Here is a 21,728-nt window from a genome sequence, read left to right as displayed (position 1 = left end):
AGTACCGCAATCCACGATGCTTTAAAAATGTAAAAAATTTGCCTATCCATTATCAGGCACAAAAGAACACATGGATGGATTGTGACATATTAAAAGAATGGTTTCATAGTGTTTTCATGCCCAGTGTGAAGGACCATTTAAGGGAAAAGATTTTACCACCAGACAGAAAAGTGATTCTTTTGTTGGACAATTGCCATGTCCATCCCCAGCTGAAGACTTAAATGTGGAAAACATTTGTGTTATGTATTTTCGAAAATTATGGAGACAACTACCATGTTTGAATAAAAACTTTAGTTAAAAACTACACGGTAGTTGTCTCCATAATTTTCAAAAATGCATTTGGATCACCGTGTAATCTTAAAAGAAAGGATTTGTGTTATGTTTTTGCTGCCCAGCATAACAAGCCTTATCCAATTAATGGACCAAGGAGTCATTAAGAATATAAAGATGAACTACTGCTCCCTTTTTATGTGTCGATGTGTGAACTTTGAAGGTAGCATCCAAGATTTTCAGAAACAGTTCACATTGAAAGATGCCATATTTACTTTCTCTTGCCTGGAAGAATGTAAAGAACATTACGTTGCTGTTGGTGTAAAGTGTGACCAACAATCATGTTTGAAGATGACGAATCGAGTGACGAAGATTTTCGTCACTCGATTCGTGGTTTTAAAACACTTCCCATGTCTGACATCTTGGATTTAGTAACACATTTGGAGAAGGTTAGCGAAGAGGAGGTGCAGGCTTGGGTGGATGTAGACAATTCTCATTCCCGTCACACTCTCTCTCGTGATGATGACGAAATAATCAAACATGTACTGGGAAAGGAGAAAGATGATGATGAGGAGGAGAATGAAGATGAGGATGACGGCATGCAGACCAAGAAAGTTATGTGGAAGGAAGCTGATAAAGGATTACAGACTTTCATAAGATTTGCTGAGCAATTTTCATCTATGTCACCACATGATGTTTGAAACTTCATTGTATACACAGTGAATTTTTAAAGCTCCGGCGACAATCTTGTAAGCAGGCAGATATTCAAAGTTATGCTATGTCATCACACTAAGAAATTCACAACAACTTTCATGTGATAAAATGTACTGTAATTTTTAAATGCTGTTTAAATTTGATTTTGTGAATTATAAAATTATGTGTATGTGTTTTAAATTTTAAAAAACTCTGCACGATTTTTAATATTATTTATTTAATTATGGCCGGCAGATCAAAAAACACAACCAACAAACTTTGCATGCTGCAATTTCTACAGATGGCATCACAAAATATGAACAGATAAGTTCTCAAAATATATATTCAATTATCCAGCAAAATCTCGTATCCAGAATCAGCAAAGTCCTGTTGTTGCCAGTTAAGAGAGATTCTACTGTAATTCATTTCTGGGTTTACAACTGCTCCTATTCATGCTGCCTCTCACATACCTCCTCTGCACCTGTCCTTGGCCATTCATCTCTCTATCCTCATTATTAAATGCACCCCTTGGACATTTCAGTCCATTCATTCCTTTCCTTTATTGTCTACCTATACACTGCACTATTTTTGTTCATCTGTCATTACTCTCCCTTGAAACACCAGTCTCTGCAGATGATTCAGAGAAAATCCATTTAAGTTTCTCTACTAGTCACTTGTCTCTTGCCGTTGCCAGTCACAAATCCATCCTCATTCCACCTCAAGCTGGAATGAGGATGGATAGTCAATTGATAGCATGGTTATAGGAATGACTGGCTTCTAGGAGCCAGCAAGTTGTGTATGGAGTGAAATGTCTCGAAAGAGAAAAATGACAAGTAGGGAGTCAGGTTTTCTGTTCCAGGGTTGCTGTTGTTTAATTCATATATCAACAATATACTTGTTTTAAAGGAAATATTTAATGGTTTGCAAATGATAACTGTACAGAGTAATCTCAGAAAACTCTGATTGGTATAGATTTTTGATTCCCAAAATTAATGAGATGATCAGTTCAAAATGTATGACTTTACTAAGTGTAGTCATAACTTTTGTTAGAGTAAAATGGAAGAGGGTGTATAATATGCTACTGGAGAAACTTTTCTTTGGGAAGTGGAAGAGGTGTGTGATCTGGGAAATGTTAGTGGATAGGAAGCTGAAGTCCAAGAGACACATTGCAAAAGTTGTAAACATTATGCAGAAATTTACTGTTATAATGCAAAGGATGTTGACAAGTAGTAACCTTAAGTAGTAGTAACCTTGGATATCTGGGTAGTGATGAAACATGAGAAAAGATAATACAGGGATGAGTAATTAGGACCATTTCTGGATTGTGGAATACTGAGTACAAAGAGAAATCAAGAGAATGTGCCCTCCAGTGCTTGTCAGATAAGAGATTATATAATTGAGACAAGCTGGCAAGAGGAACCTTTCAGATAGATACAGAGAAAATCTTGCATAAGGTAACATTTGAAGGGAGAATGAGAGGTTATCCCTGGAAATAGCATATGAGTAAGGAAAGGAAACGTTGACTTTTGTGCCTGCAGACAGTGAATGAGTGGTTTGTGTTCCTGGAGTTGGTGGCAAATACTCCACTGGTGAAACTTTTCAAATTAAGATATATGTATTGTAATATTTAAATAGCTTGACCTTGTGCAGTGTGTTTTCTGACTAGATGGAAGCCAAGAAATAATTATAACACTATAATACTTAATTGGTGAGAAGAAGTTACTAGATTAAACCTAGAAAGCATTATATGTAGAATATAAGGAGAGTAAAAGATCAAGAGGCTGTTGCTAGAAGTTTTATAAATGTGTGGAGAACAAGAGAATGAGGAGTTAGTACAAAGAGGTGGTTAATGAGTGGAATATTTGCCAAAATATTCCACTCGTTATTGGAATATCAGAATATTGCAATGAATGTCAAAGAGTGAACTGAGTTTAAAGTGCAGTGCACTAGATTGGTGTTTGAATGAGTCCTCTCAGTTAATAACCCTTTGATAGATTGAGATATCTTAAAGTAAAACAAGAAGTAATATTATATAACAGCACCATAAACTGAAATGAAAAATTTTTAAGGTAAAGTAATTGAGCACATATTTCTACATTTGTTAACAATATAAATTATTTAAAAATTAATCAGTTTTTTTTTTTTTTTTTTCAGAATTTTGATGAGGCTGGAAGTGAAGCAAATGATTCCTTTTATGATAGTGACTTTAATGATGCAGCTTCTGATGTATCTGGTACACCCCAAACACATGCAACCAATGAGTCACCATTTTCAGCAGGTGTAGTCTCTGATGTCGATGCATTAACAGCTGTCCAGAATTCTTGGGATACAGTTGCAGATGAGTCTTCCATACAAGTTAGTGAAAGAGACAATGCTGAAAGTGCTGCAGAGCCAGCAGTTGAAATGACTGTTCCCCCATCAGCTACAGATGAGGAACTGGAAACTTCTGCTATACGTTGTATAGCACTATTTACTTATGAGGTACTTTTCAACTTAAAATTTAAACAAAGTTTTTTCATTATCTTTTGCATACAACAGTATGCATATAATGCATAAATTCAAAAATGATAAATCTTAATTATCATATATGATAATTAAGAACTGAGTTTTTCTCCATATTTATAGTTTATTCGTATGGAGTTCCCTGCTTTCTCCCCTGTCCCTTTGAAGGGGGGGGGGGCAGGTTGAGCGTTCCTAATGAGGGATTAGGTATGACTGATAATCTGTGACTGTTCATGGGGCCTGTTTGCCTGTTCTGAGGGACGAAAAACTCTCCAAATCCTTTCCAAAAGTTTCCAGGTGAAAAATCCTCCAAATCCTCTGAGAAGAAACAAAAAATGCTCATCAATTCAAACTTATTTTTTATGGAAGAAAAAATTTCTGTATTTTTATCTTATTCTTAATACTGTGCATAATTTTTAGAATTTATATGTGGTTATGTTAAAGTAAGTACATATGAAATTTTTACGAGTAATTATTATTATTAACATCAGACCTCCACAGAGTTTGAATTATTGTGCGAGGTCTACAATTACCCAAAAAAGATCATTTGAAGCATGCCATAAACCCATTCAATTTCTGCACTCAATTCACCACACCCTCTTGAGCAATGCATTGCACTCATCAACCACCCTCCATGCAAAGAACCTGATCTTCATACCCTCCTTATACTGCTTCCATGGATGGCATCTTGTCTCTCTCTCTACTCCATGAAAACTCTCCACATCAATATGGTAACAATAACAACCACTCACTAACATATATCTGTCATCTCCTCTCTCCTTGTATTCAGTGCTTGAATTGCTTTTCCTCAATCTGTCTTCATATGACATTTCAGAGACCCAAATGACTTGGTGTAAGGATTTTTGTCATGAAGACTTGCGAATTCTCTTTAAACTGTGTACTGGTGGCGAGGAAGCACGGCAGTCGTAACAACGGAAGCAGACGACGCTTAGGACTTTTTTTTTTAGCAAAGTTTCCGCCGAGTGGTATCCATTTTTTTTTTAAAATGTGCCTGAAGTGAGAGAACAAGTACAACATTAGTGTTTGAAAGCAAATATAATTTTCTAGTTAGATCATATACTACAGTATAATAGGTCATCAGCATTGCAAAAAAGAGCTATGAGTTAATTTCAGCGAGCATTCATTCTGCGTAATGATCAAGACTTTCACAAGCTTTACCATTCATCACGAGTCCGAGTTTTACTGGCGCAGTCGATAGGACCTACAAGGTGAGAGCAATTCGTTATGTAAATGCATGCTCCCATGTTTTAGAGTTCTATTTTGATTATTTGGGCGAAAGTCTGTTTTAATACAAAACAAAAAAAAAATGGCGTTCGGAGTTTGTTCCATCCTGGAACAGTAGTAGTTTTGATTTCTCGCCAGAGAAAGAATACATCAGTATTCAAATTTTGTTCCATCCTGGAACAGTAGTACACTAGTTTGGATAAAAGAACTAGTTTGGAACAATAGTTTGGATAAAAGAAAAACACGCCAGTGTTCAAGCTATATTTTCGTCCCAGATAAATCAGAATAGTTTTTTTTTTTTTTTCATTTTAAATTTATTTTGTTCTGTTCTGCATTTACCAATTTGTCCTGTTTTGCATGTTTGTTCCATCTTGGAACAGTCAGTACTTGTGAATTCTCACTAGAGAAAGAACACGACAGTGTTATCATAGTTCATTTTTGCATACTGTTTTGATAGTTCTGTTTCGAGATTTAAGTTATTATATAGTAGCGGTGTAAAATCTAAACTATTTCTTTTTTGTTTTGGTTTTGTTTTTATATATCCACACATATATATATATATATATATCCACACACACACACACACACACATATATATATATATATATTTTTTTTTATATGTTTTTTTTTTTTTTTTATCTGATAATATTATAAGATTTATCTATGTTTACAAATGATATGTTGAATTTAGTTATGAGTCCCATAATCGCCAAATATATACATCTCTTTCTGGGCATTTAAAAAAAAAAAAAATGTAATTGATTCCTTTTTAAGGGTGATTTTTTTTTATCAGTAAAGAGAGTTATTGTTAAGCACCATGGCTTATTTAACCAAAGGTAGAAAGGAAGATTTACGTAAATTGGCTGAAGAATTGAGAGAGAAGCCAACTGTTGAAATGAAAGGGATAGATCTTAAAATGATTATTACGGGAAGTAAATTTTATGAAGAAGAATTTGTTAAAGGGATGTTGGAGACGATTATTAGTACCAGACTCGAAGAAGAACTGATGAAGAAAGAAGAATTAGAAGCTCAACGGCGGAAGGAAGAACTAGAAGCCCAATGCCGGAAAGATGAATTGGGAGCCCAACAGAAAAGAGAACAAATGGAGTTCGAGTTGAAGAAACTGGAAATTGAAGCGCGTGTTCAACCAACCTCAACTCCAGTATCCAGTGACAATAAACCATATTGTCTTGAACTAATTAAGCTAATGCCTAGGTTTAGATTACAAGAGGATGACATTGTGACATACCTATCCCTGTTTGAAAGACAAGCTAAGAGAACCAAAATAGATGTTAAAGACTGGATATCATGTCTCTTGACTTCGTTACCATTTGAGATTGTCCAATTAATTGGTAGAGAGTCAGAAGAAAATTGTGAAGATTATGAATATATTAAAACAATTCTACTAAAGAGATTTAGACTGAATCCTGAAAGTTTCAGAAAAAAGTTTGTGATGCACCAAAAGGTTGCTGAAAAATCTTGGAGGGATTTCTGTTATGAAATAACTAATTACTTCGAAGAGTGGATTGGTGGCCTTGATATCAAGGATTTTGAAGGGTTAAAAGATCTAATTATTACGGATCAACTGAAGAAGAAAGTACCACATGAAGTGAGAGAACATCTCTTAGACGACTGGGCAAAATTCGTTTCTCCAACCAAGTTAGCTGACAGATTGGATGAATACGACAGTGTTCATAGTACATCAAGGAAGCCCATTGGAGCTATTCCGAAGGACAAGGTTACTGAAAAGTTTAGACCTTATACTCCACCTGCTGAGCGAACATTCAAGAATAAGTTATTATCTCCCTCTCAAAGTCCACCGAGATGGTACCAGCTGTGGCGAATTGATGATTCATACAAGCCTCACTACAAACCAACTTGTTTTACTTGTAGAAAGGAAGGTCATATCACCAAGTTTTGTATGAAAAATAGTCAGCCAAAAGGTACTCCTGCTACAGCACACAGTAACCTAGTTCAAACGTCTACCACTGGGGATGACAATAAATGAGGTGTGTTGACTGCCAAAATTTCCATTCCAGTATTCAAATCAGTGGACATTGGTCGAAACGTAGATGATTTGAAGGTCATCAAAATCAAATGCGGAAGTAGGGTTTTAAATGGAATAATAGATACGGGAGTGCAAATATCGGTAGTGCGTGAAGATTTAGTGGCAGATACGCCCATGATGGAGAAAGTAAGATAGAAATATCTTCTGCTTTCAGAGAAAATGAAATAACACCCTTGAGAATTTTTGAAATGAAAATTGATGATAATTTACATGGTAATGTTCCAGTCACATGTGCCGTCTCAAGAAGGTTACCGATCTGCTACTGAGCTCCTCTGCCTATGAAATACTGGTCGAAAGCGTCGAGCTACATGAGAGTAGTCATCATTGGGAGACATCAGTTCTGAAATCAAAAGATTTAAGTGATAAACGGTCAGAAGATGATGAAGACGAAGACATGCCTTCGAAAATAACCAGTACAGCATTGGCAGTCAGTACGATAGAGTCCTCCACCAGGTGCAGAAAATGAGTGTATACCAGAAAAAACAAAATTCGAATTTGGCAAACTTCAAGAGGATGATGAGATGCTCCGAAGGTGTTTTTTGAATGGGCAAAAAGGCAGAAAAATGCCTATGCGTTTGACAATGGGATTCTGCTTCATAACGAACATATTTGTGGCGAGAATATTAGACAAGTAGTGCTACCATGTGTGAAACGAGAAAATGTCTTAAAGATGGCACATGAAATCCCTCTTGCTGGCCATCTCGGCGAAAAGAAAACCCGTCAGTGAATCAAGTACTCATTCTTTTGGCCTACCATTAAACAAGATGTGAAAAAATATTGCGAAAGCTGCAAGGAATGTCAAATGAGAAGGACTGCTACATGTAGAGATAGAATCCCCATACGACCTATCGTCAGACCAGAAACTCCATTTGAGGTATGGAGTGTGGATTGTGTCAGACCGTTAGAACCTCCATCGGGAAGAGGACATCGATTCATAATATGTGCTGTTGATTTATGCACTAGATGGGCCGAAGCCATACCTGTCAAGGAAATAAGTGCTAAAACTACATGTAATGTTCTGATGAGGATTTTTACTCAGACGGGATTTCCTAAAATGGTCTGTACTGACCAAGGTACGAATTTCACATCTAAACTCACTCAAGCTTTTGAAGATCTGCTAGGCATAGCTCCACGTTTTTCCACTCCAGGACATCCTGAGAGTATGGGCACTGTCGAACGTTGGAACAGAACTTTAAAAGAGATGATGAATAAGAATATACAGGAGCATGGAAGAAACTGGGATTTACATCTTCCCTATCTTCTATTCGCATACCGAGAAGTACCACACAGCACTACTGGGTTATCACCTTTCCAGATGGTATATGGAAGATTACCTCCAGGCCCCTTATCTTTGTTAAAGGAAATTTGGACTGGTGGACGAGGCATCCCAACCACTGCCTCTCGCTTGATTGAAAATTATTTACAAGAGCTTCTTGAAAATCTAAGAAAAGCTCATGAAATTGCATCCGAGAACGCCAAAGGGTCTCAAGAACAATACTCCTCCAGATATAATCTTTGTTCCAAAGAAAAATCCTTCATTGTTGGTGAAAAGGCTTCAGTAATGTTACCTTCATCCTCTCATAAGCTTCTAAATACTTGGACAGGACCTGCTTATGTCGTCCAACTTACTAGACCACATTCTGCGAAGGTTGAGATGAAGGATGGAAGTATCAGGGAGCTCCACATAAATAAGCTTCGACCATATATTCAAAGAATTAATCATGTCGGTCTAGTTTTCAAGCTAGATGAAGATTTCGGAACACTCCACTATGCACCCACTGACAAGATGAATAAATCAGTCGAAGATATTAGGAAACACCTTGAGGATATGAAAGCTCTCTTGACGGGAGAACAAAAACAAGAACTTTTTGACATCCTCCGGAAATATGCAGATGTTTTTAGTTCCAAACCTGGTCATGCCAAAGTTGACGGACACTCCATCAAAGTTACAGAGAACTGTTCCCCTAAGAGACTCAAACCCTATAAGGTGCCAATCACTCTACAAAAGGAAGTAGATCGACAAGTCAAAGAACTGTTAGATATGGGTCTCATTGAGCCAAGTGTCAGTGAATGGGCTCATCCCGTGGTTTGTGTGGCTAAGAAAAATGGAAGTGTCAGACTATGCATTGACTTTAGATTGCTAAATAGTTTTACTATTCCAGATGCTTATCCAATGAAAATAGCTAGAGATTTATTATTTGAGGTAGGACAAGCAAGATTTATCACTGTAGTTGACCTCACCAAGGGATATTGGCAAATCCCTATGGAAAAGGAAGCAAAGCCCTTCACTGCATTCGTGACACATTCTGGTCACTATCAATGGAACGTCTTACTGTTTGGAATGAAGAACGCTGGAAGTACATTCCAGAAATCATTGGATAAAGCACTAGCTCCTCATAAGGCATACTGCCGATCTTATATCGACGATTTGGCTATATTTTCTAAAACATGTTCTGAACATCTCACCCATATAGATGAAATCTTCAAAACATTAAGAGAGGTGGGTTTAACAGTAAACCTAGAAAAATGCGAATTCGGGAAAAATCAAGTGAAGTTCCTAGGTCATTTGATTGGATCCGGTCAACATTCCCCGGATCCAGAGAAGGTCAAGGTTATAAAAGGTTTAGCGACACCAGCGACAAAGAAGGAAGTAAGAAGTCTTCTTGGGCTGGCTAGCTACTACCATGACTACATACCACGATTCTCCCAAATTGTATTACCACTGACAAATCTGACTAAGAAAAGTGTCCCAAACAATATTCCTTGGACTACTGATGCTGATGAAGCTTTTACGAAACTCAAAGACGAGCTTATAAAAATGCCTTCTTTGCATACTCCAGATCTCGACAAGCCGTTCCAGTTGTATACGGATGCATCGGCAACAGCAATTGGCATATGCTTAGCTCAAAACAACGAACAAGGAAAAGAATTGCCCATTGCTTTCTTCAGTAAGAAACTAAATTCCTGTCAAATGAAATGGTCAACCATTGAAAGGGAAGCTTTTTCCGTCTTGGAGGCGTTGAAAAAGTTTGACACATGGGTATTTGGTGCTGAAATACAGGTAATTTCAGATCATTACCCTCTGACCTATCTAACTAAAAGTGCCCCTCATGGTGCCAAGTTGTCCCGATGGGCTTTAGCCCTACAACGTTATAATATGCCCGTTACATATAGAAAGGGTAGTCGTCATGGTAACGCCGATGCCCTTTCCAGATTAAAAACTGATATAATTAATTAATGTTATTGACTTGTTTCTTAATAATGATTATATATTTTCTTGATGTTTAGTTAATGATGATTATATAGTTTTTTTTGTTTTGTTTGTTTGTGGGAACTGCATTGCACCATAAAGCTCTCACCTCATTTCTTGTATTTTAGAGTCATGCAACATCGACACTCCTGTGACGGATGTGCTTCCCCCAAAGGGAGTTGTAAGGATTTTTGTCACGAAGACTTGCAAATTCTCTTTAAACTGTGTACTGGTGGCGAGGAGGCACGGCAGTCGTAACAACGGAAGCAGACAACGCTTAGGACTTTTTTTTTTTAGCAAAGTTTCCGCCGAGTGGTATCCATTTTTTTTTAAAATGTGCCCGAAGTGAGAGAACAAGTACAACATTAGTGTTTGAAAGCAAATATAATTTTCTAGTTAGATCATATACTACAGTATAATAGGTCATCGGCATTGCAAAAAAGAGCTATGAGTTAATTTCAGCGAGCATTCATTCTGCGTAATGATCAAGACTTTCACCAGCTTTACCATTCATCACGAGTCCGAGTTTTACTCTTGGTGAATCTTTTTTATATCTTCTCCAAGATATCCTCATCTACTTGAAAACCAAATCTGTGCACAGCAGTCAATATGCAACATGATCAAGGTCTTATACAAGGAAATGGTAACTTCTTTGCTTCTGCATCTCAAGATCCACCTCATCATTGCCATAATCTGTTCTCATAATTTTCGCAATATGAACATCACAACCATCACTCCCAAATCTCTTATCTTTTCCACCTCATTCAAAATTTCTTCACTAATCTATACTCTACATCCCATCTGCCTTACATCTTTGCCTACAGTACCTCTTTGTAACATCTGGCAGCTCTCCTCTCTTGCTTTTATGAAACTGGATAATTGATTTGTGATGCATTTATGATTAACTATTTTTCTGCAAAAACATATACTTTTGAAATAATTTTTATTCTCTTTAAATATAAATGTGGGTTCCATTCCCATCAGTGATGTGAGGAACCTTTATCTGGTCTTTTTTGACGAAAGGTGAGTTAGCCGGTCTCATGTGGAGGTAGGGGGTTTTTCCACCCAGAAACTCAGGTTTTTTTGTTCTCCCCCCCCCCCCCAGAACAGGCAAACCAGCCCTATGAACATATGTATCTACAGACATAAGACACACTGGGAGGCATAGGGCTAACCTCCTTATCCTCAGTTACGGTTGTGAAGTCCAAGAATACTTGGAAAGGTCGTGGGCACTTACTTAAGTGCCTGTTAAGACCACTGATAAAACAGGATAAATATAAATGCAACATTTATGTTACACAGTGATCTTTAGCCTTCTGTACTGAAGAGACATAAAAATAATCCTTAAATAGGATGAAATAATTGAAATGAGTTTACATGATGTGAGTTATTCATTATGGTATCTGGTATAAATATACCTTGCTCAGATAAAAATGGCCACAATCTTAAATCCATCAGGAACATCTTACAAAAGCCATTGCATATTTTAGCAGATATACAGGATCAAGAAAATCAAAAGGTAGTTTCTCTGCCTTACATATACATAACTGATAAGATACTGAGGTGCTTAAATAATACAACACAAAAGTTGGTTTCACACCAATACAGAAAAGTCTTAATGACACCACAGTCACCCATATAGCCTCATTCTCCTCTCAAGAGACCAGGAGTGTACAAAATTTTCTGTGCATACAGTATCTGCTTAAGCAGATGGGATGGTCTAGAGCAGTGGTGGTGAACCTTTTTATGTGAGAGTGCCAAAAGTTTACAAATTGCTTAAATAAAGAGCCAATAGGCTTCATTTCGGTGATGTAACATTATTTAAATTAAGGGGATATTAAATCCTGCATTGTTTCAAAACTGAATAAGAAACTCAAAGATCGGAATCAAAGAGTTTCATGCCGAACATAGTAAACTATAAAAGTATCGGTGGATACTAGCGTGAGCTAAAGCATGTAGCACAAACTAGGGCAACTCATAGCAAAAGTGGGTAAAGCTCATGTGGGATATTTAATTTAATATTTAATATCCCCTTAATTTAAATAATGTTACATCACTGAAATGAAGCCTATTGGCTCTTTATTTAAGTAATTTAATGGGTGCACCTGTTTGACAACTCGTATAGCAGAATATATAAGTTCTTTTCGCTATACCCTCAGTATAGCGAAAAGAACTTATATACTCACTGATGAGACCTCAATAAAGGTCGAAACCGGTCTGGGTAGTGACCTTCCACCATAATGTATAACATCATACATCTCCTAGGAGATGTGTTTTACATTATGGTAAATACTAAGAATAGCAATCAGAGCTTTACCCACCTTTGCTACGAGTTGTCCTAGTTTGTACTACGTGCTTTAGCTCACGCTAATATCCTACGATACTTTTATAGTTTACTATATTCGGCATGAAACTCTTTGATTCCGATCTTTGAGTTTCTTATTCGGTTTTGAAACAATGTGGGATTTAATATCCCCTTAATTTAAATAATGTTTACAAATTGAGTTGCTGTCGTGCCAGCATGTGCCAAAAATTTACAAATCAAGTTGTTGACATGCTGAGAAATTTTTAGTAGGGGAAAATTAATAGAAAATTAATTTATTAATTTATTTATAATATTATATAATATTTTATAAAAAAATTATAATTTTATAAATAATATTTTATTTTATTTATAACATTTATATATAAATTTATAATATTATTCAATGTAAAATTGATTATTGTATTATTAAATTGATTTTAATGATGTTGGTTTGAAAAAAAAAGAAAAAGAAAATGGTAGTGAGAAAAATATTTATGCATTGTAACTCACTGTAGAAGTCAGCTGAGCAGGGGAAGCAGCAGAAGGATGTCAACTTGTCAGTGAAATGCTTGCCGTATTTACTCGAATATAACATGCCCTTGCATATAACTCGCACCCCTGATTTTACTTTATGAAAAAAAGACATCAAAAAGTTTTGCATATTACCTTGCTTACGAAAAATGTTTAAACATGTTCACGTCGAAGCGATAGTAACTCGCTTCCCCCCCCCGGGAAACAACATGCCTTCCCAAACAGCTATTATACCATAGATGCAAGAAAAACAAGTGTAGTTTCATTGTATCCCTGAATAAGGTACAGAGGCTTTTGCAGTCTGTGTAATATCTTGTTCAACAAATAGTGTGATTCATTAGTTAGAGCACTTTTTATTCCAGCTGTCTCTAACACTATTATTGTTCCCTCCCACAGAAACTATGCTGTATAGACTCAAGCAAAACCATATGTTGCACCGGAAACACGGTATCTAACTAAAAACTCATGTCCAATTTTTCAATTACGTGAAATAAGTGTTTGTTTTATTGCATTGGAAATTCTCGGTCATTATGACAGATCACAAAGGCTAACTTCAAATAAAATTCTACCACGAATTGAAACATGCCATATAATTACAGTGACCATACGTCCTTTATTTCACTGCTTTAGATTTTTTTTTTCCGAAATGGTAATTTTGTCCTTTATTTTGTGAATTGAAATAGTAAATTGAATATTGATGCCAACATATTTAAAAATGCAATTCATAAATTTTACCAAACCTGCATTGATTATTTAAATAACTGAGACAGCTGTTTCGTGGAAATGGAAGTATTTGAATTGGACCTACTACGAGAAATCCCTCTGCGGGCGAAGATCGAGGAAAGTGTTTTGTTCACTTCTTGTCACTGAAACTTAAACGTAAATGACGGCGAACTATTTGATGAAGTTTCATGGATTAAAAGTTATGTCACCAGTGAAAAGATCGAAGAATGGCAACAAAATGACGAGTCCTGCAGACGTAGATGGGTTGAAATTTTTAAATATTTCGCAGATAAACATGTATCTTTTAAAAACATTTTAAAAATGAATTTTGCTTATATCTCCCTGGATCTAATGTCCCCAACAAACGAGTATTTTCATTAGTGAACAATATGTGGAACAGTGCAAAAAACCAATTAAAAACGAAACATTGAAAGCATGCATTTATACCAAATGGAACTTTGAAATGAATTGTATACAGTTTTATGAATTTTTAAAACACAAACCTGATTTATTTTAAAAAAAAAGTTCATTCTTGTGAAAAGTATCAAAATTAAATTTTTTAAGTAATATGATTGTTTAAAATGCTATGTTTATGCTTATATTTTACAATAAATGTTATAAAGCTTTTTAGTTTTAGTGAAACAAATAAATGCAACCTGTTTTTTTTTTTATTTATTATGAAATGATTTCTGATTTCTCCTTTATTTTCTCCAAAAAAATATAGTCACTATACATATAATGCGAGTATGAGTTCGCCTGCCAGCTCAAAAGCAAATAAGCAGGAATAAAATTCAACTAAGGGTTGAAACTTTGTGTGAGTTGAGCCCGCCGGTAATGAGAAGTTCCTTCGGAAAGATAAATGACACCCCATCGTGGATGTGTTAAAACTAAGAAATATATAGTGAATGTTGTTATGACAGTTTCAGATGTTATGGAATTCGATTGACGAGAATTAGCATTTCAACTCAACACTTGTTGGTTGCCTTTGGGTCGCATGATCTTTTGTTAATACTGCACCAATCATATGCATGTCTTCATAGCTGCTCTCTGGTGTAAAACAAAATTTAACTTGTACGTATTGTAATAATAAAAAAAAAAGTTGAATTTATAAGCATATAAAAGGATATTACCTGTAAATCGTTGACGTGCCAGCAAAATTCTCGGATGTGCCACCTCTGGTACGTGTGCCATAGGTTCGCCCATCTATGTCTAGAGCAGGGTTCTCAAACTTTTTAAATTTTGTATCACTTAAATAAGAATCAAAAAATATATGTACCACCATAAAATACTGTTTCAAAATAAATATTAAATATGAAAACCCTTATGACATGCTAATGAGACTTTGTATCCAAAAATTCACATAAAACTGCAATAAAATTTATTAGTTCATTTTATTCGATTCGCCAAGCTAAATTCTTGGAACAGTCTACTCGTTACAATATTAAAATACATTTTTCTGAGCATTTATTTAAATATTTTGTGTAAAAATTGTACCACCAAAAATAACGTAATGTATCATTAGTGGTACATGTACCACAGTTTGAGAAACGATGGTCTAGAGACATCCATATAAAAAAACACCTCACAAATGTGAGGAAATGGCAGGCACACTAATTAGGATTAGCAATTCATACAACCAACGAAAAATATCAGGTTCTTTGGCAACTCACAGGAATGTCACATATTAAATTCAACAGTTATGTACATAGATTCAAAAAAGCCTGCATCCAAAATGCTACTTTGTCCAGCCCAGTGTAACAAACACAGTCTTATTTTAAGCCAACTTTGGTCCACATATATTAAAGATCTACAGAACTGTGAATTAGGCTATGATATGATAGATCTTATACAATATAATACAATGAGCCATGTTCTGACAGCTTGATACAGTGTTTATTCTAGGTATGGCAGTTGTTAATTTAGAAAGTCTGTTAATACAATCTTTTTCTTTTTACAAGGTGTAGATAACTGACAAGAAACTAGTTGATTACACATTTTTTTTCTAGATATTTACTATTTGTGGTTTATGCTGGATATGCCATAAAATATAAAGTAATTTCAATTTTTGAATTTGTTTGTATACTTCTAACATTATGTCTTTTTAAAATATACTTCAGCCTGTGCGGTTAGTCTAGTGGCTGTGTGCTTTGTAACCAACTGACAAGAAACTAGTTGATTAAACTTTTTTTTTCTAGATATTTACTATTTATGGTTTATACTGGATATGACATAAAATATGAAGTAATTTCAATTTTTTAATTTGTTTGTATACTTCTAACATTATGCCTTTTTAAAATATACTTCAGCCTGTGTGGTTAGCCTAGTGGCTGTGCACTTTGCAACCATATGCCTGGGGAAGGAGTGTCCTAGGTTCAATTCCCATCGGTGATGTGAGGAGCTGAAGGATCTTCCTCAGCCATAGCCAAGTTAGCCGGTCTTGGGCATGGACAGTAGGGTTTTTTCCCCAGTTTATCCTGGGATTTTTTCATCCCGCAAAGCAGGCAAACCGGCCTTGAGAACTCAACACTACAGGACATAGGATACACCGGGGCATAGGGCTGACCACCTTATCTGTGAACGATTTAGGTCCGATGATTAATAAACCCTCGATACTGCAACGTAAAAGAGGGCAAAAGGAAAATGAGATGAGATGAAAATATATTTCAGTCATTCATCAGTCCTTTTAATGCAGTGGTTTCCAGGATTAATCATCTCTTGATCTGGAAATACTTAGGATTTGAAACAGTTAAGAATTATTACTGTGATGAATGATGAACCAGCTACTGTCAACAGTTTGATTTCAGTAGTTGCCCCCATGTTTCAAGCCAGTATAAATTGGAGGAATATGATGCTCCCAAGTCATTGCAACTGTGTCTAGCTGAAATGACTGTGAGAAAGGAACTGATGAAGTTTGAAAGAGGCATTGTGATAGGCTGCCATGTTGCAGGCGTATATGCTCACCAAATCGCTGACAAATTGGGCCATCCGAGGCCAATAATCAGTGATACCATACTGAGATGGAAGTGCAGGGAGTCAAGTGATACGTGCAGTGGACAACCCGCCACACTCACTGAACTGTAGGGTGCTAGTAAGGATAATAGGTAAAAACCGCCAACACTGCTGAATTCCCAGAATAAATCTGAATTAACAGAACATATTTCAAAGTCAAGCACTCAGGACAACAGCTGTCATGTCTTATTAAAATGAAGACTTGATAAGAAAAGTAACAATTTAATAGAATCGTAGAATCTTAATTATAATCACATGATATTCTGAACTGGAGCAAAAGAATGAAACTGTCTAATGTGACTTTGATATTGAAGGCATATACTCAGCATTCAAGTCACTTCCCTGTTCTTTACTTGTAGCATGTTTTTCAACATCCGAGTAATCCTTTGAGCAGTTTTACTAACGATTGCAATATGCCCTCTGAACTTCAATTCTCTGTCCACCATTATACCTAAGCCCTTAGCCTCATCAATTTCCTGCACTCCAGCACTATCAATATGATATACCATATATATAATCTTTACCTTACATTATGCAACAATTGACAGTCATTATCCTTTGCCCACAATGCTAATTTATTTATGAAGGATCTTCCTCAGCCATAGCCAAGTTAGCCGGTCTTGGGCATGGACAGTAGGGTTTTTTCCCCCGTTTATCCTGGGATTTTTTCATCCCGCAAAGCAGGCAAACTGGCCTTTGATGTATGTATTCATCCTGCAGAATACATACATCACCTTTATCTACTACTGCTCTCACTAGTTTTGCATCATCAGCAAACAAAATGAATATCCCCTCTTAAATTTTTCTTTATATTTCAATAATAAGTATAACGTTAAAATGGCACCAAAAATGCACAAAAAAAACCGTAATGCTAAGAAGAGCAGCACAGTTGAAAATAAGAAGGCTAGCTCTGTTAACGAGGTTATTGGAGATATGGAGGAGGTTATTGAAAAATGACTTAACCTCCAAAATAACAAAATTAAAGCAGATTATCAGAGAAATGATGCAGGAATTACAAAAAGTTAAGAGGAGTTTTAATGAACACATAGGAAGGAAAAGAAAACTATGCAGCAAAATAAACAACAAACCACAGAAACAGGTAAGTCAGGAAGTAATGGAAATCAGGTAAGTGAGTTTGTAAAAAGAAGTGTTATTTGGCATAATGACTCTGTAATAAACCATGCTATTGATGAGTGAGTTATAAGTGCCTCCATAGCACAATGGAAGAACAACGGTACATTGCACCATTCAATTAAAAAAAGCCTAAGTTCAATTCTCGTTGTGATAGGAGGAATCTTTATATGGGCTTTTTTCAATTGAAGGTGAGCTAGCTGATCTCATATGGAGACAGCAGGTTTTTTTTTCTTCCAGCAACTCAGGTTTTTCATCCTGTATACAGAAATATCAGCCTTCAGAACACATGCAATTTACAGACAAAAAATACTAGTGGTGGTAGGCAGTAGATGGCATTGGTATAGATCAGTGATGGCGAACCTATGACACGCATGTCAGCGCTGACACACGTGAGAGTTTCAGGTGACACACCTTGGATGTTGAAAAATATTGGTATTCTGATGAAAAAACTAATTTCAGTAATTTCAGTTTATTAAATTAATTGTATAATATGAATTCATAGATTGTATATCAATGTCCTATTAAATAAATAGCCTAATATGATATGTATAAGTCACCATCTATGATTAAGTAGTTAAATTTATAATGCATGTATGCAAGTGGCACATCAACAAAGTCAATATTACCTCAATATGCCGTGTGGTTAGCCGAGTGGTTACACACTCCGCAACCATATGCTATGAAAGGAGTGTCCTGCGTTCGATTCTCATTGCTGACATGAGGAGCTTAGGATATTTCTCAGCCATAGCCAAGTTAGCCCTTGGCGTGGACTGCAGGGTTTCCCTCCCCAATTTATCTGGGGTTTTTCCCTTCCCGCAAACAGGCAAATCGGCCCTGAACACACGCTTCTACAGACATAGGATACCTCCAGGAATAAGGAGTAACCAACCTATTCCGTAGGATTTCAGTTCTGAATGCCCACACTGTAAAAGGTGTCTACGCGTGAGCGTAAATCAGGCAAAAATCAGGATTACCTCAATATGATAAAAATGAATTAAGAAGAAGGGCTATGATGACAAACAATTCAATATGTAGGCTGTATAGGAGGAATGGATGCAAGTTTTTGGATGTGTGGAGTGAGTTTGAGAGAAGATTGGATTTGTATAAGAGGGACGGCCTACACCTGAATGCATTTGGTATCAGGAGTCTTGAAAAACTAATAACTGGTATGAGACCTAACACAGAGTGTCAGGGAAACTAAATTATAAAGGGAGAAATGCTGAGAATGTGAGTGTAAGAGCGACAATGTTAATGACACGAATGGGCTTTATCATGGAATGTTGATGAGGAGAGAATGATTTCAACTTTGTGTTCGTCCGGTTCAGAACCATCAAACATGTTCAAAGCTATATACATGTGTATAAGGCACTAGAGAAGAATAGAGATCTACAAGTTGCCCAACTGTGTCATGCAGACTGCGCGCACGCACGCACGCACGCACGCACGCGCACACACACACACACACACACACACACAAAAAAAAAACGTAGATTATTATGTCTGCACAAGAATGGTAGGAGTATCAGAAACAAAGGAGTAGAGTTTGTTGTCTTGGTCAGTATGTTGGGACCTCAGATTGCAGGCATTAGTGAGACCTGGCTACAGAATCAGACATACTAACTGGTATCGAGTGTAAAAGGTACAGTATTTTTAGGAAGGATAGAGAGGAGGGGGCATGCTGCTAATGATATCAGATGATTTGAATCCAGTTAGAGTTGAGACCTATTATTGTAGGACTACTACAAACAGTATTTCAGCTGAAGTGAGTTTGAAGCCATCTGGTGTGAGCTGGAATCTAACAAGATCAATTACATAGTGGGGTGTTGTTACAGACCTGGTGGATCAGTTGCTAGTGATGAAGAAATGCATCACCAAACAGAAAACATGAGTGTGAAAAGAGTAATCATAATGGGAGACTTTAATTATCCAAATATGATTGGGTAGAAGTAGAATCTCATGAGAAGAATGAAAATAAATTTATTGAGCTGTTGCAGGACAACTTCCTCAAGCAGCATGTGACAGAAGGAACTCAAGGTCAAAGAGTATTAGATTTGATTATAGTGTCAGAGGGCATTTCAGTTAAAGACATAACTATTCTCCCTCAGGTTGGTGATAATGATTATGTGGTACTCACTTGGGAAGGGACTAAGTTTATGAATGTTCCATTCAGAAAAGGTTACATGCTGAACTACAAAGCAGGAAATTATGATCAACTGAGGAGTATATTGAGTTCAATGGAATGGGATCGGCTGCTAGATTGGATGAGAAGAATATCGACAGTGCATGGGAAACATTTAAACAATACTTAAATGGTGCAATATCAGAATGTGTCCCAAGAGTTGGAAGAATAAATAGGATAGGGATCAAATGGATGTTTAATCTTATTAAGCATGAGATTCATAAGAAAAGATTCGGAAGGAATTTTATGAAAATTATAAGCAGCAGGCTAGAATAATTTCAACTGTCGTACAGAAAGCTAAATCTGAGTATGAAAAGAAACTGGAGCTGCATGTTAAAGACAATCCACAAGAATTCAATCAATATGCTGTAAGTAAAAGAAAGAATGAATATGAAAAAATAACTCTTCTAAATGCAAATGCAGAAGAGGTTGTTCAACTAATGAGTGCCCATTTTATAAAAGCTATGAACCTGGTGTATGTAACATTGAGCTCACTGCTATCTCTTCACTGGATGAAGAAACTCGGGTGTATGAGGACGAGGTATTAGAGCTGTTGCACAAACTGGATAAGAATTCAGCAATAGGGACTGATGGGATATCAGCATATGTGCTAAAAGAGTATTCAGCAGAACTGACTATTTCTTTGTCCAGGATGTTTAATATTATGAGTCTCAGAACAGGGAAGATTCTGCAGGAATGGAAAGAATGTATGGTAATTCCATTGCACAAAGGTGGTGAAAACACCGATGTATCCAACTATCTACCAGTCAGCATCTCAGGAGTGGTGAAGATTTTGGAAAAGCCAATTAGGGCTTGCATTCAGAAATGAATTGACAGTGAATCTCTACTTTGCAATGAGCAACATGGGTTTACCTAGGGAAGGTCATGCTTTAGCAACTTGCTCACATTTTATACCGATGCTACGATTAAACTAGGCAAGGGGAATGGATACACCATGATACTTTTGGATTTTGCTAAGGCTTTTGACAAAATACAGAATGGCAGACTGTTGCATAAATTGGAGAATATGGGTTTGGATTATAGAATATTAGTGTGGATAAGAGGATGGCTGACTGACAGATATCAAAAAGTGGTATACTGGTAATGTGAGTCTGCAACATTTAAGGTAACCAGCGGTGTACCACAATGATGCTTGGTCCACTGGTATTCAATCTGTACATTAATGATACTAGAATGATTTGACAAGTGACATACAGCTATTTGCCTACCACCACTAGTATGCAAAGATAGGTAGGGTAATAAATGCTGCTGATATGCAGTACTTTCAGAATGATATGAATAGTCTCGAATTGTGGGCATTGGAAAAGTGATGTCAGTAAACGTAAAGTCATCACATTGGCATGATTAGATATCCAATGTTGTATTATATTGGTGGAATTATGCTAGAAGAAAGTAATCAGGCTAGGGATCTTGGAGTGTTAGTAGATAGAAGTTGAAGTTCAAAGGCCATGTAGTAAAGATTGCAAATACAACTCAAAAGATAATTGCAATGCTGAAACGAACATTCACAAGTAAAGATAAGGATGTCATTTTGCCTCTTTACAAGTCCTTGATCTAGTATCACATGAACTTAAAAATAGAGGAATCTAATTTGTCAGCATTTTAGTAACTTAATCTACTAAAGATAACAAATGACATACATTTTCTACATTTAAAATCAGTTATATTTATTTAATTAAATTTAAAAAAAAATTAATAGCTCAAACTGTTATATTGCATGTTTTTAAACGTCAAAACAGACATTATTATTATTATTATTATTATTATTACCAACCCAAGACCTCATGGAGTCAAAGAC

The 21,728-nt window shown here is 36.2% G+C and overlaps 1 protein-coding gene across 1 annotated transcript in view; it reads left to right on the top strand.

Moving 5' to 3' along the window:
- nwk (FCH and double SH3 domains nervous wreck) overlaps positions 1-21,728 on the top strand; it is a 493,235-nt gene that overhangs the window by 294,866 nt on the left and 176,641 nt on the right. Inside the window, exon 15 of the mRNA XM_090406304.1 lies at positions 3,118-3,444. Within this exon, the coding sequence (XP_090262430.1) occupies positions 3,118-3,444 (327 nt within the window). The remainder of the gene's footprint in view (positions 1-3,117; positions 3,445-21,728) is intronic.

Source organism: Typopeltis vanoorti, chromosome 16, assembly GCF_054136105.1.
Source record: "Typopeltis vanoorti isolate ZY-2024b chromosome 16, IOZ_Tvanoo_1.0, whole genome shotgun sequence".
NCBI lineage: Eukaryota > Metazoa > Arthropoda > Arachnida > Uropygi > Thelyphonidae > Typopeltis > Typopeltis vanoorti.
The sequence above is the reverse complement of the archived record's forward strand: the minus strand, read 5'-3'. Positions and strand labels throughout refer to the sequence as shown.